The sequence below is a fragment of the Rana temporaria genome, chromosome 3 (genome assembly GCF_905171775.1).
Source record: "Rana temporaria chromosome 3, aRanTem1.1, whole genome shotgun sequence".
NCBI classification, from domain to species: Eukaryota; Metazoa; Chordata; class Amphibia; order Anura; family Ranidae; genus Rana; species Rana temporaria.
Window position 1 is genome coordinate 452,674,242 of NC_053491.1, and position 27,753 is coordinate 452,701,994.

At 44.0% G+C, this 27,753-nt stretch overlaps 1 protein-coding gene across 1 annotated transcript in view; it reads left to right on the forward strand.

The window, feature by feature from the left end:
* LOC120933441 (E3 ubiquitin-protein ligase Rnf220-like) overlaps window positions 1-24,293 on the forward strand; it is a 51,060-nt gene extending 26,767 nt beyond the window's left edge. Inside the window, exons 4-11 of the mRNA XM_040346658.1 lie at window positions 7,665-7,745; window positions 14,165-14,207; window positions 14,906-14,949; window positions 16,230-16,326; window positions 18,466-18,553; window positions 21,241-21,325; window positions 22,685-22,759; window positions 23,283-24,293. Coding sequence (XP_040202592.1) covers window positions 7,665-7,745; window positions 14,165-14,207; window positions 14,906-14,949; window positions 16,230-16,326; window positions 18,466-18,553; window positions 21,241-21,325; window positions 22,685-22,759; window positions 23,283-23,354 — 585 coding nt within the window. The 3' untranslated portion in view covers window positions 23,355-24,293. The remainder of the gene's footprint in view (window positions 1-7,664; window positions 7,746-14,164; window positions 14,208-14,905; window positions 14,950-16,229; window positions 16,327-18,465; window positions 18,554-21,240; window positions 21,326-22,684; window positions 22,760-23,282) is intronic.
* The last annotated feature ends 3,460 nt before the right edge of the window (window positions 24,294-27,753 follow it).

Sequence of the window (27,753 nt, forward strand, 5' to 3'; positions counted from 1 at the left end):
AGGATTCCCTCCGGCGCTGTGATGTCAGAGCTCTTGGCTGTCATAGGCACTTCCATTTTCTCTTGGATTTGGACTTCTTGGCCACTTGATTGGCCAGGCTGCAATGTGTAAGGCCTCGTACACACGACTGTTTTCCTCGAAAAAATCCATCAAGAAACTTGGTGGCAGAGCTTTTTTGCCGAGGAAAACGGTCGTTTGTATGGCCCCGTACACACGTCCGAGGATCTCGACGTGCCAAACACATCGAGTTCCCCGTCGAGTCCTGTGTTGAAGCCGCCAAGGATCTTGGCGGGCCAACTTTCCTCGTTGACCAACGAGGAAATAGAGAACATGTTCTCTATTTGGCCCGACGAAATCCTCGTCGGCTTCCTCGCTGAAAAGTGTACACACGACCGAGTTTCTCGGCAGAATCCAGCTCCGATCGAGTTTCTGGCTGAATTCTGCCGATAAACTCGGTCGTGTGTACGGGGCCTATGTTTTTCGTCAAGAAAACTGTCGTGGATCTCAACGAGACAAAAGGAGAAGTTTTCTTTTTTCTCGTCGGGAGTCTCAATTTCCTCGTCGTGTTTCTCGTCGGGCTGGTTTACGACAAGAAACACGTTCGTGTGTATGCTTAGAAACCCGCTCATGCTCAGAATAAAGTATGAGACGGGAGCCCACCTTCGGTAAAAGTAGCGTTCGTAATGGAGATAGCACCTTCGTCATGCTGTAACAGACTGAAAAGCGCGAATCGTCTCTCACCAAACTTTTACTTAACACGCAGTAACATGAGATTAGCAAAAGCAGCCCCAAGGGTGGCGCCAGTGGAATCAAACTTCCCCTTTATAGTGCCGTCGTACGTGTTGTACGTCACCGCGTTTGAGAACGACGAGATTTTGTCTTGACTGTGTGTATGCAAAGAAAGCTTGACAAGATTCGCGACAAGCCTGACAAGGAACTCGTCGAGGAAAACGATGTTTCTTTTACGACGAGTTTCTTGGTCGTGTGTACGAGGCCTAAAAGCCGTCTTTTCGCTGGCTGTTCTTCTTACAAAATAGGCACTTTCAGCGCTGTAATGTGTTCCATGCTGGAACGCATACGGTGCTCGCGCGATGACGTCATCGCCTGGCGCCGTGATGCCTTCCAGCTTGGAAAGGGGAAGCGCGCCGCATACGCGCTTTGCTTGAATCAGTGCACCTGTACTACTCCTCTGCTCCCTATAAAGACATCCACTTGGCTTCCATGCCTTGTTCTAATATTGTCTGCCGTAGCTTGTCAGCTGTAGCTCAGCTACCTTATACATGCAGCTGCCTTTGCTCCCTTTGCTGGAACACCGCTCCAGGAAACAACTACTACTTTGCTGCTAAGACATCCTCTACAGCAACAGCATTACTGGGAATTACCTTAATGCCTTGAACACCATTTGCACCATGGACACTCTATCTCCTGCATAAAGATACCTACAAACGGATAAGTAGCCATTGCTTCACTTGTAGTCCTATAGCAAGATCTACTGCTACTGTTTCATCTATTACAATTGTAGTATTATAAATACTGTGTGGATATTAACATATCTTCTGGGAGAACAACATTGGTGAGGCACAGAGGGTTAAATCAAGACACCACATCCAATGAAAATACTGAACAAGAAGACGGGAGGGGTAACAAGCCCCGGGACTTTAAAGGTGTCAAAATCTACTATCAATAAGTCAAAATCGATATGTTAAAAGACAAAATTTATTGTTTTGACACATACAAAATATTTAAAAAAATGCATAAACATGAATTTCGTCCCAAAGGACGCACACGACTCAAACAAGAGCCACCATGGAACCTGTATGATGAATGCCCAACATGTTTCGCTCGGTTAGAGCTTCATCAGGAGCAGATACAAGACATACTAGAGAGATAGAAAAACAATATCGTAAAGAATACAGCATTTAAGCATTAATTATTCATTACATGTTCGTTGAAAAAATTACATTAATTTGATAAAATATACTAATTTGAAAGGAGGGGGGGGGGAATTGTTGATAACAGTATTGGATACAAATACAAGCACAGATGTACATATCTTCTGGGAGATACTATTGTGCTAAAGGTTGTTTGCAAATGAGTACCTTTAAAGTGACAGCTACCTCTAAATTACAAGAGCAATATTTAGCTCATGTCTGCAACTATATACAGTATTCCTGAGCTATATTGTCTCTCATATGTAATCATTATTACATCATAATTATTAGCTCATGTCTGCAACTATATTTACCTGAGCTATACTGCCTCTCATATGCAAATATTATTATATCTACAATATTTACCTCAAGTATACTACTATAATTACCTGAGCTATATTGCCTCTCATACACAAGTGCTATTACTCAACTATAGTACCTGCCATATATAAGTAAGAGTTGTCACTACAACTTCTATTTACTACGAGCTTGACATAAGTACAGATCCCTTATAGGCTTTGTCCTAAGTGTTTGAACATGTTCGCTCTAACTTTTCTATGCTAGGGGTTGATGGTATTTCATAGCATCTCCCTTAGTGGCCTAATACATCCCTACATGCTTAAGTTGATATGATGTAGAGAACCCCCAAACTCCTGTTGCTAGGAGTGCCGCCTGGGGTCCCTTACTGATAATCACTTGCATGTAGTGGTGTATTGGGATATTGACCTTGAACTATAAATTTTAAACGCTAAGCTCTGGTCGCATGTTGTAATGCGTCCATGCTTAGTAGATCAACGCCTTTCTTTATGTGACACAGAGATGATGTAGAGATCCCCCAAACTCCTGTTGCGAAGAGTGCCACCTGGGGCCTAATACTGAGTTGTCGCATAGAGAATCGCATTGAATTCCTTGCTAACCACAGTTGTGGTTCACTTCGTTCACCAGTGCTGATACACAATGACGTCACTCCTGCGCAGGGCCGGGACAAGGGGTGGGCAGGAGGGCCGCAGCCTACCAGATTGAAATTTACTGGCACGACACCCGAAATTTACTGGCGCAGCCACGTTTTTTCTGGCATTTCACAAAAGTTACTAAATAACATTTTTAGATGCAAATTTCAGTATTTAGGCTACAAACAAGTACACTAGGCAAATAGTAATGTGATATTAAGGTAAAAAAAATATTTTAGTTATTTTCGATATAATAAGGGCAAATTATTTAGTCACATCACCCCCTGCCTCCACCCCCTCTGCCGCCAACACCCCCTGGCGTTCACTCCCCTCTGCGGTACCAAAATCTCCCCCTGCCTCCAATTTCCCTCTGCCTCCAATCTACCCCTGCCTCCAATCTACCCCTGCCTCCAATCTCCCCCTGCCTCCAATCACCCCCTGCCTCCAATCTCCCCCTGCCTCCAATCTTCCCCTGCCTCCAATCTTCCCCTGTCTCCAATCTTCCCCTGTCTCCAATCTCCCCCTGCCTCCAATCTCCCCCTGCCTCCAATCTTCCCCTGTCTCCAATCTTCCCCTGTCTCCAATCTCCCCCTGCCTCCAATCTCCCCCTGTCTCCAATCAACCTCTGCCTCCATCCCCCTCTGCGGTGCCACCAACAACCCCTGTCTCCATCCCCCACCCTCTGCGGTGCCACCATCCCCCTCTACAGTGCCACCAACACCCCCTACCTCCAATCACCCCTGCCTCCAATCACCCCCTGCCACTAACACCCCCTGCCACTGCCACCGCAGCCACCATCACCCCTTGCCTCCAATCACCCCCTGCCTCCAATCTCCATGCGCAGTTCCAAGCCAAACCGATCTCGGCTATTTTTAGTGGCACATTCCCACAACCACAGACATTTACGAATGGGGGAAAAAAGTGCCAGTTTTTACGAACTGTCCATAAAAAAACAGACGGTTGGCAACACTGGAGGGTCAGCTGCCCAGGGCACTGTGGTATTATGTGGGGTGGGGGGGCACCACAAGGAGATTGGGGGAGGGGATTTGTGTTGGGGCAGGGGAATTTGGGGGGTGGCAGGTGTTAAGAAATGTTCTAGAAGGGCAGATTTGGGGAGGTGTGCTAGGAATGCTAATTTGGGGGGGTTTGTGTTGGGAAGGGGGGTGGGGGAAGAGGAGCTGTGCAGGGAAATGGGTGTACAGGTACGTCCTTTTGAATTTGCCGCCTTGCGAGCACACGTGTGGCCCGCAATCGTGAGACGGAGAGGCAGAACGGGGGGAGATGCTATGTAAACAAGGCATTTCCCTGTTTTGCCTAGTGACAGGACAGTGATCTACTTCTCCCTGTCATCGGGTGCAGTGATCGCTGTCATGTCAGTGGTAGCCCAGCCTCCCCGCAGTTAGAATCACTTCCTAGAACACACTTAACCCTTTGATCGCCCCCCTAGTGTTTACATACTTCCCAACTTTTTGAGACAGCAATGAGAGACACCTATCAGCAAAAGTATGCAGGCATAGGGCACACCCCTTGCCAAGCCCCCTAAAAGCAGAATTGTGCAAAAAAAAATAATAAGATTGGTTAAACCCACAAGTGCTTTTTTTACCACTACTATTCCTTTATATTGGCTTTTAGAATTTACAAATGCAGCAATTTAGAAATCAGATGAAATGTTTAGCACTGGGAAACACTTTTTGATAGATAAAAAGTGCATTTTATATACAACTCTATATGGATCTGAACAAAATGAGGGACAAATGAGGATGAATGAGGGACAGAGGGACATTGCTCCAAATCAGGGACAGTCCCTCCAAATCGGGGACAGTTGGGAGCTGTTTAACCCCTTCCCTGCTTGTGTCATTTACACAGTAATCAGTGCATTTTTATAGCACTGTTCGCTGTATAAATGACAATGGTCCCAAAATAGTGTCAAAAGTGTCCAATGTGTCCGCCATAATGTCGCAGTCCCTGCCATTATTGATAAAAAAATAATAATCATAAAAATGCAATAAATCTATCCCCTGTTTTGTAGACGCTATAACTTTTGCGCAAACCAATCAATAAACGCTTATTGCGGTTTTTTTTTTTACCAAAAATATGTAGAAGAATATATATCGGCCTAAAATGAGGAAAAAATGAGTTTTTTTATATGTTTTTTGGGGATATTTATTCTAGCAAAAAGTAAAAAATATTGCAATTTTTTCAAAATTGTCGCTCTATTTTTGTTTATAGCACAAAAAATAAAAACCGCAGAGGTGATCAAATACCACCAAAAGAAAGCTCTATTTGTGGGGAAAAAAGGACGTCACATTTGTTTGGATACAACGTCGCGCGACCGCGCAATTGTCAGTTAAAGCGACACTGTGTCGAATCGCAAAAAGTGCTCTGGTCAGGAAGGGGGTAAATTCTACTGGGACTGAGGTGGTTAATGTTTATTTTCTGCCTGCCGTTTCCTTCCTCTGCTATCAGCATGAATCACTTCTGACAAGTTTTCCTGACACCAGATTTCTGTGTTTAATTCCACTTTAAAGTGGTCATAGTTGGCCAGATGAGTCACAGAGGATGAGGATGAACGGAGAAAGAGTCTCTGTCCACTAAAGGTGACAGGGGAGGGAGCTCCAGTTGATTGACAGCATCAGCTCTGTTCCTGTGTGCTGTGCAAAGGGTGGGTGTGTCCATTCCACCCAATCAGCTCTCAGAGCTCTCTTCACAGGGCTCTGCAGAGTGTAATTTCAGCTCTCCGCCTTCTTTTTTCTAAACTCTCAGAAAAGCTTTAAAATTCATCACTTTGAATCAGTGCCGATCCTGACCTCCCTGGGGCCCTAAGCAAAATGACATGTCACATTAAAGATTAAAGTTGAGAAGCGCGTACCTTGACATCTTACATTAAAGTGAGAAGCGGGGGGGGGTGACTTCTTACCTCTTCTCCCACTTTTTGAATCTTGTACTTGCCTCGCTAACTTACGGCGGCGTAGTGTAAACACGATACACTACGCCGCCGCAAGGATAAGCCTGAATCTAGCTATTATACTCTACATTGTGACATAAAAAAAAATGTGGGTTTACATCCACTTTAACCACTTGCTTACTGGGCACATATACCCCCCTCCTGCCCAGGTGAAATTTCAGCTTTCGGCACTGCGTCGCTTTAACTAACAATTGCGCGGTCGTGCGACGTGGCTCCCAAACAAAATTGACGTCCTTTTTTCCCCACAAGTAGAGCTTTATTTTGGTGGTATTTGATCGCCTGTGCGGTTTTTATTTTTTCCGCTATAAACAAAAAAGTGCGACAATTTTGAAAAAAATACAATATTTTTTACTTCTTGCTATAATAAATATCCCAGTTTAAAAAAAAAAAGATTTTTTTTTCTCAGTTTAGGCCGATACTTATTTTTCTACATATTTTTGGTAAAAAAAAAAAAAATCGCAATAAGCGACTGGTTTGCGCAAAAGTTATAGCGCTTACAAAATAGGGGACAGAATTATTTTTTTTTAATTTTTTTTTTACTAGAAATGGCGGCGATCTGCGATTTTTATTGGGACTGCGACGTTATGGTGGACACATCGGAGACATTTTTGGCGCCATTCACATTTATACTGCGATCAGTGCTATAAATATGCACTAATTACAGTATAAATGTGACTGGCATTGAAGGGGTTAACACTAGGGGGTGAGGAAGGGGTTAAATATGTTTCCTATAAAGTGTTCTAACTGTAGGTGGAGGGGGGTGACTGGGGGGGGGGGTGACCGATCTATGTCTCTATGTACAAGAGACACAGATCGGTCTCCTCTCCAGAGACAGCACCGCTGTCTCTGTGTGAGCCGGCAATGACAGATGATCTCATATGTTTACATATGAGATCATCTCTCATTGGCCGCACAGATCGCATCGCAAACGGCCACTCTGATTGGCCGTTCGCGGCGATCTGTAATTGGCTGTGTCCAAGGGACACGGCCAACACAGATTTTCCCCGCTGTGCGCTCTGGAGCGCGCGCGGGGACCGCCCAAAGGGGCGGACGTCAATTGACGTCCTGTTGGCTTTTGGGATCCGCGCTGTAGCCGTCAATTGACGGCAGGCGGATCCCAAGTGGTTAAGTACCCTCTCCCAGAATGCACAGCGGCGGAGACCACGCCCACTGGGCTGCTTCTGGGAAAAGAATATTCAATACACCCAGCCCGTTGTATTCCCAACCTTCACCCGTGGTGACAGCGACACCTATAGTCAAGTGGAAAATGTGCAGTGCAGCTGAAGTGGAACAGAAACCAATAATTTGACATAATCATTCCAAGCTAAACTACAGCTCAGATAACTTAAATTTACAAATAGCGCCTACCCAACAGGAGCAGGGCGCTACACATGTCTTTATGGACCTTACTTTGTGCACTGGTCCAAATCATTTGGTGGAGGGGGGATTATGGTGGGGGGTTGTTTTTCAGGGGTTGGGCTTGGCCCCTTAGTTAGTAGGGAACTCTTAAGACGTTAGCATACAAAGACATTTGGGACAATTTCATGCTCCCAACTTTGTGGGAAGAGTTTGGGGATGGCCCCTTCCTGTTCCAACATGTCTGCGCACCAGTGCACAAATCAAGGTCCACAGGGATCAACAGTGGCCTATAATCTAGGAAGGTGATTATTGTCTGAAAAGTCAAAACCTTTCTTGGTAGAATATCTTGCTGTGTATTGTCACTGCTCTTCTCACTGGTGTGAGTGTAAATGGATCAAATATGAAGTTATAACAATAGGAAGTTAATCGTTATTTCTGTATTTTTTTTTTTTTTTTCAGTCTCCGATGACAGGACGAAACTCGCGTAGCGAGTCACCGCTGATGACCTCGGAAGATGGGCAAAAGCTTGACAGGAAACAGGTATGCCAGGACACAATGACATGAGAATGCTTGTACATCGCACCAAGGTACAGTGGAACCTCGGATTGCGAGTAACGCAGCTAACGAGCGTTTCGCAATACGAGCAATATATTTTTTTAAATCCTGACTCGGTTTGCAAGTGTTGTCTCGCAAAACGAGCAGGATTCAAGCAAAAGAGGTGTGCAGTACCGCGTTTGGCCTGAGGTGCGGGGGGGCATCGGAGCCGAGTCGAGCAAAGCCGATCGGAGCTGTTCGGAGTCGTTCGAAAATGCTTCGAAAACCTTGGAAATACCCTGTTCCCGAGCCTTTCCGGGGTTTTCAGCCGAGATGTCCTCGGGCCTTTCCGAGTGTTTCCGAGGCTCTCTGGCACCCCCCACTTTTGGCCACATGTGGTATTGCATGCCATTGAAGACAATGCGGAACAATCTATTTTCATTTCCATTGACTTCTATGGGGAAACTCGCTTTGATATGCGAGTTGCTTTGGATTACGAGCATTCTCCTGGAATGGATTAGGCTCATAATCCGAGGTTCCACTGTACATTGGACAAAAGATTTGTTAAAGGTTGAGAAAGGCTGGCCAAGAGTATATGTACATTCTTCCAAATGAAGAACGCAATGAAGGATATTGTTGATACCACTTTAACCACTTCAGCCCCGCACCATTTTGGTGGTCAAAGACCAGACCACTTTTTGTGATTCGGCACTGCGTCGCTTTAACTGACAATTGCGCGGTCGTGCGACGTGGCTCCCAAACTAAATTTACGTACTTTTTTCCCCACAAATAGAGCTTTCTTTTGGTGGTATTTGATCACCTCTGCGGTTTTTATTTTTTGCACAATAAACAAAAAAAAGCGACAATTTTGAAAAAAATAACAAATTTTACTGTTTGCTATAATAAATGTCACCCCAAAAATAAAAAAATAAATAAAATGTCCTCAGTTTAGGCCGATACGTATTCTTCTACATATTCTTGGGGGGAAAAAAAATTGCAATAACCGTTTATTGATTGGTTTGCGCAAAATGTATAGCGTTTACAAAATAGGGGATAGTTTTATGGCATTTTTATTAATATTTTTTTTTTTTACCAGTTATGGCGGCGATCAGCGATTTTTATTGTGACTGCGACATTATGGCAGACACATTGGACACTTTTGACACCATTTTGGGACCATTGTCATTTTTAAAGCGATCAGTGCTATAAAAATGCATTGATTACTGTAAAAATGACAATGGCAGAGAAGGGGTTAACCACTAGGTGGCGCTGTAGGGGTTAAGTGTTCTCTAGGGAGGAATTCTTACTGTTAGCGGGCGTGGCTACACGTGACACATCCCCCTGTTCTGCCCTTGCCGACCGCAATCACGTTCATCAAGTTCCCGGGACCCGCGGCACGCGGCAGCGAATTTAAAGGGACGTACCTGTACGCCAAAATGCCTGCCCGTGCCATGTTGTCGACGTACATTTTACAGTACCTATAGATAAACCTTAGGGCTCATGCACGCAGGATGTTTTTACAGCTGCTGTTAGGGACGTTTTTTAACTGCCTCTAAATCCCCCTCCATGTTAGCCTGTGCTTCCATCCACACATAAACTGTCAGAAGCATTTGGAGGCATAAGCGTTTAATGGCAGTAGAAAAAAACGTGTGAAAACGCGCAAAAACGCTCAATAACGCTAATGTAAAAACGCAGCTAAACGCGGCATAACGCGTTTTTTGACGTTTTTACTGCTCCTGGACGCACAGGCTGTCGTTTTTTTCTACTGCCCCTAAACGCGTATGCCTCCAAACGCCTCTGACAGTTTGTGTCAGCGTTTTTATTGCTGTTTTTTTTTTTAAAACATCCTGTGTGCATGAGCCTTATTCTAGGGCTTATCTATAGGTACCCATAATACAGGAAGGTTTACTTCTACTTTAAGTGGTTAATGAGATTGGTGGCCTCAGTTACGGAGATTGGTCAGGCCCAACTGGGAACAATAAAGATCTGGATATAACCTCAGCTGCTTGTATCTTTGGCTTTACTACTTATTTTACAGGTACAGTGGAACCTCGGTTTAAGAGTAACGCAGTTAACTAGCCTTTTTAATAACAAGCAACTTTTTAAAAAAAATCCTGACTCGGTTTGCGAATGTTGTCTCGCAAAATGAGCAGAATTCAAGCTAATGGGGTGTGCAGTACTGTATTTGGCCAGAGGTGCGGGGGCGGCGGTGACACTCGGAACGGTTGGGAGCCGTTCAGAAATACTCTGAATCACTCCTGAGTGTTTCCGAATCTTTTCGAGGGTTTCCAAGATCAGCTGAGCTGTCCCTGTGTATTTTCGAGGCTCTCCGGCGCCCTCCCCCCACCTCTGGCCACATGTAGTATTGCATGAGATAGAAGTCAATACGGACCAAATTATCTTTGTTTCCATTGACTTCTATGGGGAAACTCGCTTTGATATGCGAGTGTTTTGGATTACGAGCATTCTCCTGGAACGGATTATGCTCAAGGTTCCACTGTACAGTAAAACCAAGCAGTTGAGCATGTTGGAGTCGTCACTGAACGAGACCGTTATATGTGTATGGGATTGCACTGCAGCTGCAAAGGGTTGCAGCACAAAGTGGTTTAGCCCTTTTAGCCACCTATCCAATGGCTACCAAACTCCCTCTGAAAAGTGATCTATTACAGATCGCTTTAAGTACGGATATCGCAAGGTGATCCTCCTTGGGAAACATCAGCATATACTGTAAGCTTTCATAAAGCAGAAACACCTTTTGGGTGAATACCATTTTTACGAGAAAGTGGTTTCCTTTTCTACCGGGAATCACATGACCTTTAAAATGTCATGTGCTCATATGTCAGTTCTGCTTTTGTCAAGGTTTTATTGTATACACTTCTCTGGGAGTGTACTGTATTACACCAAACACAGTCAGATTCAACTCCTCTGCCTTCCCAGAGCTTAGCGCTTTAATGACCACCAACTCAGCCCCAAGCTGGCCATAAACCATGCAATCAGGTTGTACAATCCCCTTTAGATCTACCATCATGCAGTGTTAGCAGCCATCCGTTAATTTACGGACAGTATGGTAATTTCACCCCATTTTCCGGGTGTCCGTGAATGTCTGTTATAGGCAGCCGGTGCCAGTAAGAAAGATGGCTGCTGGCTGGCCATGCAACTGCGCATGCGCCATTCCAAAGCCTGCAGGACCCAGGAAAGATCGTACAAGCTTGGCTGGGCGGCGCATGCGCAGTAACGTAATGGCGCCGCCTAGCGCCATTTTTAAACGGAAGCCACCACTCGTTCTCAGCGGTTCCGTGGGGAGAGTGCGCAAGGTGGAGAGGAGTGACGTGATAGGTCATGTTAATGACCTCCCCCCTCTCACACCATGCTCTATGAGCACAGAAGACAGTCTCCATGGAAACATTATCCAGGCCACGGTCCTTACTCAGCCAATCAGCGAATGTCCAGCCGCCCCATACCGCCCACCTTGTGACAATTTTGCTGTTTCAGGCAAACCACACAGATACTACGATCTACTTTGCTAGTGGTCTCCCGCTTATCCAATAGCGTAATTCAGAAAGAAGATAGCCAGTGTTATGAACCAATGGGCTGACGACATCGTGGTGTGGGTGGTGCTTGTCAAATGTCCTCTGTAAAGTGGAAGACTGAAGGGGTCAGGACTGGCAGGTGATGGTGTCACGTACACATTGGCTTTGTGGTGGACACAGGGATATCTCTCAGGCTATAGCAACCTGACATGTCTGGAGGACTGCGAGTCCCAGTGTGTTCTCATGGTCATAGGCTGGCAGACTCTGGTGGCAAGGGGGGATGGTGGCAGAGAGAGGGAGAGAGGGGGTTGTGGCAGAGAGAGAGAGGGGGTGGTGGATAAGAGAGGGGGCGGTGGAAGAGGGAGGGGGTGGTGGAAGGGATGGTGGGTGGTGGCAAGGACAGGTGGGTGGTGGCAGAGAGAGGGGGATGGAGGCAGAGAGAGGGGGATGGTGGCAAAAAGAGAGGGGGGTGGAGGCAGAGTGGACGATGATGGTGGCAGAGAGAGGGTGATGGTGGCAGAGAGAGGGTGATGGTAGCAGAGGGCGATGGTGGCAGAGGAGGATGGTGGCAGGGGTGTTAGTGGTAAGGGGCGATTGGAGGCAGGGGGCGATGGTGACAGGTGATTGGACTAAATAATTTGCCCTTATTATGTTGAAAATAACAAAAATTATGTTTTTTTACCTTAAAGGAGTTCTCTGACCTAAAACTTTTAACCCCCGCTGTGCCCGTGCTGTAAAAATATACAAAATAAACTTTCACTTACCTGCCTACGATCCCCGGTTGTTCCGATATCGCCGTCCCGTTCTCCGGTCCCGGGCCCCTTCCGCTTCCTGTGTGTCGGTGACTCATAGTGCGCTCAGCCTATCAGCGGCCGCGACGGGACATTGCTGCGGCCGCTGATAGGCTGAGCGCACTATGAGTCACCGACACACAGGAAGCGGAAGGGGCCCGGGACCGGAGAACGGGACGGCGATATCGGAACAACCGGGGATCGTAGGCAGGTAAGTGAAAGTTTATTTTGTATATTTTTACAGCCCGGGCACAGCGGGGGTTAAAAGTTTTAGGTCAGAGAACTCCTTTAATATCTACCTTAAATCACATTGCTATTTGCCTTGCGTACTTGTTTGTAGCCTAAATACTGAAATTTTCACCTACAATTTTTTATTTTGTAACTTTTGTGAAATACCAGTAAAAACTTGGCGGTGCAGGTAAATTTTGGGTGTCGTGTCAGTAAATTTCAATCTGGTAGGTTGGCAACACTGCTAGTACCATCTAATATGTATTTAAAGGCCTGGTGGATACAACATAAAGTGGTTGTAAACCTTCACATATACCCAGTGAAGTGACTGGCCTCACAGAGATGAAACAAATCCTCCTACACAAGTTGTACCTGTTTATCTGCGGTCTTCTCTCCTCTACGTCTGTTCAAAGTGCTACATATATAAAGCTTATCAGAGAAAAGGAGACAGGAAGATGAAGCACTCTGCAGATGTCAGCAAGGAGAGCTCTGAGAGCTGATTGGAGGGAAGGGACACAGCCCCCTTCACACAGGAACAGAGCTGAGGCTGTCAATCAGAGGCTGTGTGCTGGAACTGGGAGACTAGTCAGGGTCGAGGAAAAGATGAATGCAGCAATGTACAGAGACATTCTTGATGAAAACCTGCTCCAGAGTGCACTGGACCTCAGACTGGGGTGAAGGTTCATCTTCCAACAGGAGAATGACCCTAAGCACACAGCCAAGATAACAAATGAGTGGCTACAGGACAACTTTGTCAATGTCCTTGAGTGGCCCAGCCAGAGCCCCGACTTAAACCCGATTAAACATCTCTGGAGAGATCTGAAAATGGCTGTGCACCGACGCTCCTCATCCAACCTGATGGAGCTTGAGAGGTCGTGCAAAGAAGAATGGGAGAACACTGCCCAAAAATAAGTGTGCCGAGCTTGTAGTATCATATTTAGAAAGATTTGAGGCTGTAATTGGTGCCAAAGGTGCTTCAACAAAGTATTGAGCAAAGGCTGTGATACTTACAGTATGTACATGGGATTTTTTTCATTTTTTATTTTTAATAAATTTACAAAGATTTCAAACAAACTTCTTTCACGTTGTCATTATGGGGTATTGTTTGTAGAATTTTGAGGAAAATAATGAATTTTATCCATTTTGGAATAAGACTGTAACATAACAAAATGTGGAAAAAGTGAAGTGCTGTGAATACTTTCTGGATGCACTATATAGTGAAAAAGATAGTGGGAAAGTAAGGGAACTCAAAGCCTTAATGGACAACCTCGAAGGATAGGACATATTCTTTTAAGCCTCGTACGCACGATCAGTCCATCCGATGAGAATGGTCTGATGGACCGTTGTCATAGGTTAACGGATGAAGCTGACTGATGGTCCGTCGTGCGTACACACCATCAGTTAAAAAAACAATCGTGTCAGAACGCAGTGACGTAAAACACAACGACGTGCTGAAAAAAACAAAGTTCAATGCTTCCAAGCATGCGTCAACTTGATTCTGAGCATGCATGGTTTTTGAACCGATGGTTGTGCCTACTAACGATCGGTTTTGACCTATCGGTTAGGAATCCATAGGTTAAATTTAAAGCAAGTTGGCTTTTTTTTAACCTATGGATAAATAACCTATGGGGCCCACACACGATCGGTTTTGACCAATGAAAACGGTCCATCAGACCGTTGTCCTCTGGTTAACCTATCGTGTGTACGAGGCCTTAGATTGGGGAGAAGTTAGAATTGCCGACAATTTAATTATTGCTGTATGTGCCAACATGTCCCAATAATATCCTCCCTCCGTTTCTTGCCCTGGTGTCACATCATTATGACTGGAGTTAGGCTTTGAATATTTTAAACCAGAGTCTTGTTTCTTTTCCCCAAGGTCTTCCAGCAAGTTCGGTGGAACAGAGAGGAGCGTATGGGAGGTGAGAGCCTGCGTAACATTAACTATAAATGTCAATTACACTTAGGGGGTGAAAAAAAATCACATAGCTGTTCACCCATCAAAACTGCATGCAAATTCATTCTGCATTGAATGTTTCCAGACTGTGCTCTCTGCAATTCAAATGTGTGGATACAGAAAATACTGCATTATGGCCACTAGATGGTGTTGAGGAGCATACTAATTTTTCCATGTTAGTGACCTCTAGTGGCCATAATGTGGAATTTTCACAGCAAATAGGCTGGAGGAGACCACTTCAGGAGGGGGAACAAAGAATTAAGTTATTCACTTAGGGGTTGCATCTACTATGCTATCATTCATTGAATTTCACGCTTTCAATCATGGAGGCTCAGGTTCACGTGGGCGTTACCTAGAGTGGTTTGCTGTTTGTTACAGCACTCTGCCAGACCCTCCTACCAGCCATGATCTGCCTGCATTGCATAGAGATGTAAAAGCTCCTTCATAAGCCATATGAGGTTTTTTATTGTTTTTAGGGATTAGGGTGATATAGTCATCTTATATTGTTTTATATAAATTATACTTTTTATACCAGCAATGTGGTGATTGTTCTTTGTGGGACTTTTAGTGGTTTTTGGGTGCCAACGTGTTTGGTGGTGCGGTTTCTTGATTGGGTTAATTATTTACATGGTATTCATGTCGTATTGTCTCTCTTCTTTCTAGCACGAGTGGGAAAATGTAAGCGTGTCCGAGGAAACACCCAGGAGGTGAGTGAATTGATATATCATGACCCGGCCTACGCACATCTGGTGCCAATACAAGTCTGTTGGGCTTGTGGGCTTCGTTGGAGATTCTTCCCTATTCAGATCTCAGTCAAAGCAGGACCTCATTTGGTTGGAGGATGCCCAGCTAGGGTTGCCACCTCATCCCTTCAAACCCGAGCACATTTGAATTACACAGGTTCTGAGGCAAATTTAATGCAGATAATGTACGTTTATTTACCACCTTAATCAGCCATCGACCCTGTGTAATTCATATGTGTTCAGTTTTATAGGCATGAGGTGGCAACCCAACGCCCAGCCTGAAATGCACCTAGAGCTGAGGCAGGGTGCTTTGGGCACTTTAAATTATAATTTTTGTTACACTGTCCCTTTAAAAAAAACTAAAAACATATTATCACTTTTATTCCTATTGCAAGGAATGTAAACATCCCATGGAATAGAAATAAGGGATGACAGGTCCTCTTTATTGGGAGATCTGGGGTCTATAAGACCCCAAATCTCTCCTCTACCTTGATCTTTTGCTTTTAAAAAGAACATTGTTTACGTCTGCATTAGACCGGAAGTGACGTCTCTCAGGTCCTCCTAGATCATAGAGGTGATCAGAGACAATCTAGTCTCTGTTCACCTCTATTGGCAGCCACGAAAACTGTTGAGTCTTTTCCCAGGCTCGCTGGTAAAAGCGGTAAGCCTGAGAAACACCAGCAAGCGGCGGGAGGTGGGGGGGGGTCGTCCCCTCCCACTGCTTCTAAAAGCGTTCCAGGGACTAATTAGCTGCTTGGATCACTTTTCTGAGTAACAGAATCGCTGGCTGAACAAGAAAATTCTGGGGATATGGGGATATGGCTATAGCCATAACCCTAGTAAACCATTTCAAAGCTCAATGTATATATATGTGTTGCATTAAGCAGGGATGGATGGACCAAGGAAGGCAAAAATCAAACAGATTGAACTTCAGCTTTATTACAATGCTCAGTTTTCACCATGGCCACCAATTTCTGCTGTAAACTTTGTTTGTGGCAGGTGTAGCTCGCGGGGAAGTGTCCTTCCTATGCAAGGGCTGGTTTGTTGTGTTTGCTTCCCAAGCCAAAAATTTCCATTGCTCCTCTGGCTACAAAGCATCTCCCATCAAACAATTAAAGACAACTTTGAAACGCGTAGTTCTGTCTTACATATAGAAGAACATTTTCAGGAGAAGGTCTACCTCCAGGATTATTTCATTGTGTCTATAACTCATTTAGTCATTCTGCCTTTTTTGTGTCAATCAGCCTTTAAGAGCTGTCCACGCCGATATCGAGACGTCAGAGGAAAACCGCTGGGAAGACGATATGCGCAGTCCAGGGAAACTGTCCTCCCAAGAGACAGGTGAGACAGAGTGGGACAGCTTACACATCAATTTTTTTTTATGGAATTAACTTTGGTCTTCCAAGTATGTAACTATTGTGTACATTGGGTGTACTACACTCGACCCAAAAAAAAATACTTTGGGTGTTTCAAACACAAATCTATATGTAGCATCTCCCAGGATAGGATGCTAGGTACATTTATTTTTTGGCTCCTTCTATAGTCAAGGGAGTAGTGATAATTTATCCTGCCTGGTCTGTTCAGGATTTAAAAGGCTGGGCGTTCGATTGCTTTCCCCTGTCTCTGGAAGAAACTTTCAAAACTTAGGGAAGAAGATTCAGATAACCAGCCTAAATATTTCTTATGCTCCAGCCAATACCTAGAGAGGAGTGTCCAAAAGGGGTCTGGGAAGGTGATAAATAGTCTGAAGCACTGGAGAGCTGGGTTCCTTCTTCCCAGGAGGGTTCCAGATCCTTAGGGGCTATGGACTATTCAGCTGTTTCTAGAGGCCTCAGCGGTGTCAGGGCTGAGGACCTGGATGGACCTTGTTATAAGCTGATTGCATGTCCTCACCACAAAGACCTGGTCTGGAGAAGGACTGTCTCACTCAATGGACTGTGCTTGAAGGGAGCTGGAAGGTGGCAGCTGTCCTGAAGACTTGTGAGTAGAGAACCTAAATAGATCCCTGTGACAGTGTAATGTCCTGGATATCGCATTGGTTACCAGTAGTTGTGCATAGGTGCACAGTAACCGGATGCCAAAGAGACTTGCTTCATGGTCCCCAGCTGTGAGGCCTTATACTGTTCAGAAACTTGCCTCATGGTCCCCAGCTATGGGGGTTTAGAGTGTTTAGAGACTTGCCTCATGGTCCCCAGTTGTGAGTGTTTAGACTGTTTAGAAAGTTACCTCATGGTCCCCAGCTATGAGATCTTGGCCTGTTCAGAAAGTTACCTCATGGTCCCCAGCTATGAGATCTTGGCCTGTTCAGAAAGTAACCTCATGGTCCTCAGGTATGAGGTCTTGGCCTGTTTAGAAAGTGACCTCATGGTCCTCAGCTATGAGATCTTAGCCTGTTCAGAAAATTATCTCAAGGTCCCCAGCTATGAGGCCATAGCATGTTCAGAAAGTTACCTCATTGTCCTCAGCTATGAGGTCATAGCATGTTCAGAAAGTTACCTCATGGTCCTCAGCTATGAGGTCTTAGCCTGTTCAGAAAGTTACCTCATGGTTCTCAGCTATGAGGTCTTAGCCTGTTCAGAAATGTTACCTCATGGTCCTCAGCTATGAGGTCATAGCCTGTTCAGAAAGTTACCCCATAGTCTTCAGCTATGGGGTTTAGATTATCCAACAATCACAATACCCTAAGTAGAAGACTGTCCTCTAATTTCTATGCACTAATAATTTTGCCACAATTAGCCATGTCTCTCCTGTTAAAGCTTCTTCAAGCAATAATTCATAAAAAGACATCCCCTAGACGTGGTTTCTGGATCTGGTCCGATTGTGGATCCAGAGAGCCAGTGGGTCTATTAAGACTCCAACAGGGATTCAGGGCATTTTGGATTTGGATTTGGGCAGGACGCGACCTGGTATTAACACACCGGAAGGGCCTGGGCCCACTTATTCCCTATCCCCCTGGGCTTGAGGAACGCTCAGACGTAACCCTATCTCTATATATTCATGCAGCCAGGAAGGGTCTATATCCATGAAATTACTTGGTTCGTGTAAAAAACAACCACGATTGTACTACTCTTCATCCGTGGCCCCTGATGACGGTCAATTTTCAGAAACGCGTCGGGCATTTATGAATCATCAACTAGGAGAGTTTTTTTGTCTATCTGCCACTTTTTGGGGCATACGTGCTGTTTTACTGTTTTGTATCTGTATATTTGTTTTTTTATATGCACATTGGGTGCTTGCTGCGTGTATTATTATTAAGTGCCATTATGTGTACCTATTTCTATTAAACTATTTTATACTTCAACACTTTGTTTGGCCTTTAAAGTCCCACCCAGGGGGAGATACTCTCGTTTTTGTCTATTTTTATACCATAGGTTGGTTAAAAGCAGAAAAAAGATTTCTATTCAGAGAGAAATTTACCTTCACGAAAAATACACCTTTCCATGTAAAGTGTCATAATTCACGTTCTTCTCTTGTTTGCAGATTGCAGGGGGTCACCTGGGAGCAGCCTTTCATGTCACAGTGATGAGTCTGACAGCGACGAGACACCATCCTCCTCCACCCGAGCAAAGTAATTATTTCCTAAAAGTAGGCTCAGAATAAGACGTAGATACTAGTTACTTGCTTCCTACTTTTGTATGATGACGTGAATGAAAATGTAGGTAAGGTCCGCTCTAGCCAAAACTTTGCTTTTTGGTGGAGTGGGTTAGGATGAAAACCTTTTTAATGTTTATTATTGTCTGTGGTGGGGAGACTACCCCTTACTTCCTCTCTTATGACGGTTGTGAGACAGGACCAAAAGTGAGAGGATACCAATGGAGGATTCGTAAATTAAATAGTTGGTTTAATAAATATAAATGTAGAAGTAGTGCTGCGCTGTGCATAAATATGTGATACAGTGCAAATGTGCTCACGTGACAGGTACACTTGAAAGGCAATAAATGAAAGGTCAAAATAGCAACAAAAAAATATAAATAATCAGGTAACAGCGTATGAGTGTGTCTTTCAATCTCCTGGTGGCTCCTGACGTGTCAGGCTCCACTGGTATGGTTTATGCTTGCACATGTCACGTGATGATGCCATTTTAAAGATTTTATGAGTTTATTCACAAATCAATTTTGTGGTACACTTTTCAGAGTATTTGGACACTTTATCAGTCCATTGTTTATACTGTCGCAGCTGATTATTTATATTTTATTGTTGCTATTTTGACCTTTCATTTATTGCCTTTCAAATGTACCTGTCACGTGAGCACATTTTCACTTTATCACATATTTATGCACAGCGCAGCACTACTTGTACATTTATACTTACCTGGGTCTTGATACTACCTTCAGTGCTTGCTGCAGTACCCCAGCCTTTTAGACTTGGCCAGCGCGGGAATATCTTTTTATTACTTTATTGTTTTAATAAATAGTTGGAACCAAAAAAGAAAATGAACTCTGGAAGCTGTGCCCAAAAATAAACAGAACCTACGCAAACGACGTAAAAATTTCAAAATTCGACGCAGTTCCGACGTCCATACTTAACATTGGCTGCGCCATCTTTTTGGTGGTTTATCTTTACGCCTGAAAATGCCTTACGTAAACGGCGTATCTTTACTGCGACGGGCGAGCGTACGTTTGTGAATAGGCCTATCTCGCTGATTTACATATTATAGGCGTAAATCAGCGTACACGCCCCTAGCGGCCAGCGTAAATAGGCAGCTAAGATACGACGGCGTAGGAAGACTTACGCCGCTCTTATCTTAGCAACATTTAAGAGTATCTCAGTTTGAGCATACGCTTAAATGTAGGACGGCGCGGATTCAGAGTTATGACGGCGTATCTACTGATACGCCGGCTTAACTATACCTGAATCTGGCTAATAGGGTTTTGTTGGATGGGGCGCATACCTTCACCCCCACCCCAGCATACAAGGTAGGGGATCTTTAGCCCCTAAGGGTGCATTCACACCTGAGCGTTTTGTCGCCTGAAGCGCGACGCTCAAATACGCTAGAGGGGAAAAAATACATTATAGCCTATGGAGATGGTTCACATCTGCACGCCGATACGCCTGACGCCGAACGACTGAATCTCAAACAAGTTCCGGACCCTTTTTTGTCGCGCATATCAGGCGTTTGGGCGTATTTGAGCGTTTCCATTTCCCATAGAAAGTAATGGAAACGCTCGATTCAAGCAACTTGCGTGACAACGAGCGTTTGCTACGGGCGTTTCGTCGCTTTAATCAATAGAACTTTTCACCCAGGCAGAAGATTTAAAAAAATCTACCAACATAGCAACAAGTGATGAAAAGATGATCATTTTTCCTATTGGCTAAAATAAAAAACGTCGAAGTACAAAAACGTCGGACGACGCTGTATGCAAACGCGCAAATAAGCATGAATACCCGCGACAAAACGCCGGGAAAAAAACGCCCGAATAAACGACCGAATGACCGACGCTCAGGTGTGAATGCAGCCTAAAAGTAAGGCCTCGTACACACGGCCGAGGAACTCGACGTGCCAAACACATCGAGTTCCTCGGCCAGTTCAGCACTGAAGCCGCCGAGGAGCTTGGCGGGACGAGAGCTCCCATAGAACAACGAGGAAATAGAGAACATGTTCTCTATTTCCTCGTCGAGCTCCTCGTCGGCTTCCTCGGCCGAAAGTGTACACACGACCAGTTTCCTCGGCAGAATTCAGCCAGAAACTCGGTCGGAAGCTGAATTCTGCCGAGGAAACTGGTCGTGTGTACGGGGCCTATGTCCTTGCTTTAGGAGGCTTAGCAATCTACTTGCAGCCAATATCTATAGAAGAGGCGATATGTCCCTACATGTCTACATACAGGAAAACACGAAAAGCATGATACAGTCAGTTAAATCTTATTATAGTCAGGTTGACTCATCAATACAACCAGGGAAAGTATACAATGCCTTGGTGGTGACCACAAGTTTTTGTGAATGTATGGTCCAACTTTGTACAGTGGGGAAACCAAATGTAGAAATCAGGAACCCAGCCCATCCAAACTAAGAGCCAAAAAGTAACGTGAAAGTGCCAGAGGACAGAAAAGTCTGAACAAAGTTAGATGATTTTGTTTTTTGGGTGTACTGGTAGTTGGGGTTTATTTGACTTTGCCAAGAATCTATTGCGAAGAATAGACAGTAAATGTAGTTAAAAATTACAAATAGCTAAGGGGTTTAATTGAAACTCCAAGCAAACGAATAAATACTGTTGGAATTTATACAAAATTCTGATGTTTTCTCTGATTTTCCTTTCAGTGAAGAGAATCTGGAAGCTCTGCGAGAGAAAATTCAAGAACTTACAGAGAAGTTAAGAAATACGCACACTTGTCACATATGTCTGGTGAGTAGAGAGTAATTCTTGAGCAACATTTGTTGCATTCACTATTAAAGAAATGACAGAGTTTTGTGTGAATGTTGTCCTCAACATCTCCCCGTAAAGCCGGCCATAGACCAATCGAAAATCAGCCAGTTTAGTAGGAACCAGACACATTTTAACCCATCTATGGACAGGCTGGTTGAACTGAAGTCAACCTGTGGTTGAAGGAAATAAAATTGGTTAATGATTGGCTTGCCTAGGGGAACCTGGTGTCATGGGTTAGTTTGGGCCTTCTGTGTGGTAGGCATGGGATTTCTCAAGGTGAAGGGACCCTATTATAAGGCAAGAGTCTGGAAAGAGGTGGAGGTTATGGCAGGTGGTCTTCAGGCAGAGTCATACCATGGGTATAGCAATGAGACAGGCTGCATAAGGTTGAGTGCAACAGTCAACAGGAATCAGAGAACAGGCTGGTGTGAGAATCAAAATAGCAGAAAGAATATTATTATTATTATACATGATTTATATAGCGTCAACAGTTTGCTCAGCGCTTTACATCAGGGAAGACAGTACAGTCACAATACAAATCAATACAGGAGGGATAAGAGGGCCCTGCTCGTTAGAGCTTACAATCTAGAAGGGAGGGTCAAGTGGAACAAAGGGTAGTAGCTGTGAGAGATGATCAGATGGACTCAAATGAAAATACAGTTGTTAGGTGTGGGAAGGGTAGGCTTCTCTGAAGAGGAGGGTTTTCAGGGATCCTCTAAAAGCTAACAGAGAAGGAGATAGGCGGATAGATTGGGGTAAGGAGTTCCGTAGGCTTGGAGAGGCTCTGGAAAAGTCCTGGAGACAAGCATGGGAGCAGGTGATGAGAGAGCTATAGAGTAGGAGGTCTTGAGAAAAACGAAGAGAACCATTAGGTTGGTATATAGAGACTAGATCAGTGATGTAGCTGGGGGCAGAGTTGTGGATGGCTTTGTAGGTAATTGTTAGTAGTTTGATATGAACTGGTTAATTATACATTCTAGTAGTGAGAGATCAACTTTACCACAATCTATAAGTACTGGCTGGCTGGTTAATTTGGCATTGTAATTTGTGACTGTTCTCTAAGTCCGTGTTGTCACCCAACCAAGGTAGCCTCATAAAAGAAGGAGAATGAGATCTGCCAGGTCTGTACAACCATACCAGGACTTAGCCCTAATACCAATTTCTAGACCAATGTAGACTTAAAAATGTGCTCATTATTAATAAAACCTACTAAAGAACATCCAATACACCCACTCTGTAAAAGGTTACACTGTTGTTGCTCCTTTACTATCCAAAGGCTATTTTGTATTCTTTGAAAACGAAATATCATTTAACGGAATTCTTGCTTTTTGTGTCTAGGATGCCTACACTGTTCCAGTTGCCTCCATCCAGTGCTGGCACATTCACTGCGAGGCATGCTGGCTTAGGGCACTGGTAAGTACTACTGTCCACTTTAAATATTGCAATTGCTTCGCACTACTTTACAACTTTTCACCTGATGTTGCTTATTTTATACTTTGCAAATCTTGCTATTCAAACTTTAAAAAAGCACACACTTGATGTTTCCCAGCTGATGTCCGGACAACTAATCTAAGTAAATAGCTTAGAAAATACTTCAACTATTAGATCAGCAAACAGTTGGGCAACTAGCATTTTCAATTTGGGAAATTGGTACCGACAACCACCATTCTTCCTCAGTCCAGGTTTTCTTTAAAATTTAAGCTTGCCCTACACATGTCCATCTCGGCTCCATAGGCCCAATGTGAGGCCATGGTAATCTTCAGATACTGGGCATTAGTGTTAACTATGATCTCTACTCTTGAGCCCTGATTGGCTTAGAGTACTACCCTCCCTTCTATTTTTTTTTTTTATTCATATGTAACTCTATTAAATTGTGATATTTTATATTTCTTAAAATTAAGTTTTAGCTGAGTACTCTTATCTTTTTTTTTAACAGGGAACAAAGAAGCTGTGCCCTCAGTGTAACACCATAACATCTCCGAGTGACCTCCGCCGGGTCTATCTGTGACCTGCACATCATTCCTCTGCAAAGTATAGCAAGCAAGTTGAACGTGGCTTCCAGCAATAGACTATGATTGAATTGGGTACTACAAGGGATTTTAGTAGGCCTCCAGCAATGGACTATGATTGAATTGGGTACTACAAGGGGTGTTAGTAGGCCTCCAGCAATGGACTATGATTGAATTGGGTACTACAAGGGATGTTAGTAGGCCTCCAGCGATGGACTATGATTGAATTGGGCAATACAAGGGATGTTAGTAGTGTGCTCTAGGCTTGTTGTGTCCTACTAGAATTTTTTGACCTCTACCACACTTGGCAGGATGACTAATGGATAGGCTATGATTGGTAATGAAATAGAGTCATGCAACATAAGTCCTACCCTCTTCCAACTCCTTCGCAGATGCCACCTTATACAATGACATTCTGGAATGACATTCTGGGCCACTTCAAGATGTGACTTGCGTACTGCTATCCAATAACTGGCAACATTCAACAAGTCAGTTTTTTAAATATGTTAACATTTTTGCTATAGGAAGAATTTTCACATGCTTCGATCAACAACCAAGATGCCAAGCATAGGCCAGCTTACATTTTCACTTTTTAAATTGTGTTTTCATAGTTTCAGACCACCCAAGTCTGATATTTCAATGTTCGGTAGATACTCTAAAATTAAAGCCCAACTGCAGGGAATTTGAAAATTCACCCATGCAGCAGGGCTATGCCCGTACATCAAGATTTAGCTGCTCATGTGGGTCTAGGGGGCATGAAAAAGTATTATTATATTATTATACATGATTTATATAGCGCCAACAGTTTACGCAGCGCTTTACAATGTATAGGGGGGACAAAACAATTACAGTACAGTTCAATACAAAAGGTACAGGAGGGTCCTACTTGTAGATCTTAGATTCTAAAGGGAGGGGGTGGTGGTACAAAAGGTAATAGCTGCAGAGAATGATTTGATGGGGGTGGCTCAGGGACAGTTGTTAGGTGGGCGTAGGATAGGCTTCCCTGAATAAATGAGTTTTCAGGGATCTCCTAAAGTTGGACAGGGTAGGGGTTGATCAGACATACTGGGGCAGGGAGTTCCAGAGGATGGGAGAGGCTTTGAAGAAGTCCTGAAGGCGAGCATGGGTGGAGGTAACAAGGGAGCTAGAGAGCAGGAGGTCCTGGGAGGAGTGGAGGGGACGATTTGGGCGATATCTGCAGATGAGGTTGGTGATATAGATGGGGGCGATGTTGTGAATGGCCTTATATGTTATGGTTAGCATTTTGAATTTTACACGGTGTGGTAGGGGAAGCCAGTCTAGATGAACATACCCAACCCTCTGCTTCTCTGTGCTGCTAGACCATTACCAGAGCATCGTCTCCTCCATGCTCTGGTGCTCTAAGGTCCCAACATAATCAAGATCAATGGAAGGTCCATGACATTGAGGGTCAGTCCACTACTGGAACATGGGGGTGCCCCATCTGCCAGAGTAGCAGAGCATCGGGCAAGTAAAATTGCCTTTACTCTCCCCTTGACTAAAGGAGCAGTTAACCCTAGCATTGGGGCTAAGGGGGGATTTTCAAGTTTAGACCTGTTGACAGTTTGTTTTATACCTTGAAAACTCTGTTGGAGAGATCTCTGAGCTGACTTCCTAGGTTTCCCACCATCCACTTCTGTTTTTTTAAATTTATTTTATATCATGCAGAATGTAACGGGAGGAGCTCATACACACAAGGGTGGGTGGGAATACCATAGCTTCCAGTTGGAGAGAGACAGAATTGGGAATTATGGCAGGGAGAATTTGTTGTTGGAGCATCCAAGACATATATGTAACTATGGGCCGACTCAGCTCACCAGGCTACATCTGTAAATAAAATATTATTGTTGGGTGAATTGACCCTTTAACACCATTTTTATGGGCTGTAGGGCATTTAAGCAGACTGAGGTGTGCATTAGTTAATTAATTATGAGTGTTTTAAGGGTTTGAGGAAACATCTTGTTTTTATATACTGTATTGATGACATTTAGTTTCTTAACTCATATGAAGTCTACCAAACAATTACCATGTTTTATAATGTACTGCTTTCATGTGTCTGTGAAGGGTTGCATTTATCTAGATGATGCTATAGATAGTAGTAGTTGGTCACACACTACTGGGCTTGTTATATAAGGCTGAAAATGCTTTGAAGCTCATCCAAGCCACTTCCCTAGGTCTAATGCCGCGTACACACTAACGGATTTTCCGTCGGAAAAAACTTGGATGGTTTTTCCGACGGAATTCCGCTCAAGCTTGGCTTGCATATACACGGTCACACAAAAGTTCTCTGAACTTTCGACACCTAAAGAACGCAGCGATGTGCAACACTACGAGGAGCCGAGAAAATGAAGTTTAATGCTTCCGAGCATGCGTCGAATTGTTTCCGAGCATGCGTCGGAATTTTGCGCGTTGGAATTGCTACAGACGATCGGAATTTCCGATTGGAATTTTTTCCGTCGGAAAAATTGAGAACCTGCTCTTAATCTTTTGATGATGGAAATTCCGACAGTCTGATGAAGCATACACACGGTCAAAATTTCCAATGAAAAGCTCACATCGGACTTTTGCTGTTGGAATTTCCGATCGTGTGTACGGGGCATTACGAGTGCCCAGAACATACCCCACCATTTATATCCTCACAGGTAGCACAGACATCTTAGCTGCTTCACCTCCAGCAGATTTACCCCCATTCATGACCAGGCAATTTTTTGCGATATGCACTGCTTTACTTTAAAGCCTCATACACAAGATCAGTCCATCCGATTAGAACGGTCTGATGGACCGTTGTCATAGGTTAACCGATGAAGCTGACTGATGGTCCGTCGTGCCTACACACCATTGGTTAAAAAAACGATCGTGTCAGAACGCGGTGACGTAAAACACAACGACGTGCTGAAAAAAAGGAAGTTCAATGCTTCCAAGCATGCGTCGACTTGATTCTGAGCATGCGTGGATTTTTAACCGATGGTTGTGCCTACTAACGATCGTTTTTTTCCCATTGGTTAGGAATCCATATGTTAAATTTAAAGCAAGTTGGCTTTTTTTTAACCTATGGTTAAATAACCTATGGGGCCCACACACGATCGGTTTGGACCTATGAAAACGGTCCATCAGACCGTTGTCCTCTGGTTAACCTATCATGTGTACGAGGCCTAACTGACAATTGCCCGGTCAGACAACGCCGTACCCAAACAGAATTTATGTAATTTTTTTTCCCACAAATAGAGCTTTCTTCACTACTTTTTCTGCTTTATAAACACAAAAAAAAAGACTGTCAATTTCAAGAAAAAAAACAATATTTTTTACTTTCTGCTATAAAACATATCCAATCAAAAATATACAAAATCTACTTTCTTCATAAATTTAGGCCAATATATATTCTGGTACATATTTTTGGTAAATTAAATCCCAATAAACGCATATTGATGGGTTTGCGCAAAAGTTATAGAATCTACAAACTATGGGATATATACTTTAAAAAAAAAAATTATATTTATACCAGTAATGGCGGCAATCGGTGACTTCTAGCAGAGCTGCGATATTGTGGCGAACTTACAGACACTAACTAACTGATACATTTTTGACACTTTGTGGGAACCAGTGACTAACAAGCGTTTTTGTGTAAACTGTGTGCTGCTTTTTACTCAGAGAAGTGATAGATTTTATTCCCTGCAGGGAATCTGTCTTTGTTCTGTGTCTCTTCTCGGGGGACATCCAGTGTCCAGCACCTGCAGAACAACTTCTGCTTTGAGCATTCACATGTGCCCCCTGTAGAAGTGTAGAATTACGTGTATATAGGTGATTCTGCACAGGAGAGCCACTCTGTAGCAGTATATCTGCTATGGGGTGGTCAGTTAGTGGATTATTCCAATCACCATGGAATGTGTCAAGGCAAATGCTGATTGTCCAAGAGCAGGACAGGAAGTGTGGACATTGTTAACCCAATGGTGAATAGATTAAAGCCCTGTAAACACGATCAGTCCATCTGATGAGAACGGTCCAAAGACCGTTCTCATCGGTTAACGGATGAAGCCGACTGATGGTCTGATGTGCCTACACACCATCAGTTAAAAAAACTATCGAGTCCAACGCGGTGACGTAAAACACAACGACATGCAGAGAAAAATTAAGTTCAATGCTTCTAAGCATGCGTCGACTTGATTCTGAGCATGCGCAGGTTTTTTAACCGATGCTTTTGCGTACTAACCATCGGTTTTGACCTATCGGTTAGGCGTCCATCGGTTGATTTTTAAAGCAAGTTCTAAATTTTTGGACCGAAGGGTAACTGGCCGATGGGGCCCACACACGGTCAGTTTGGACCGATGAAACAGACCTTCAGTCCATTTCCATCGGTTTTGACCGACCGTGTGTACGCGGCCT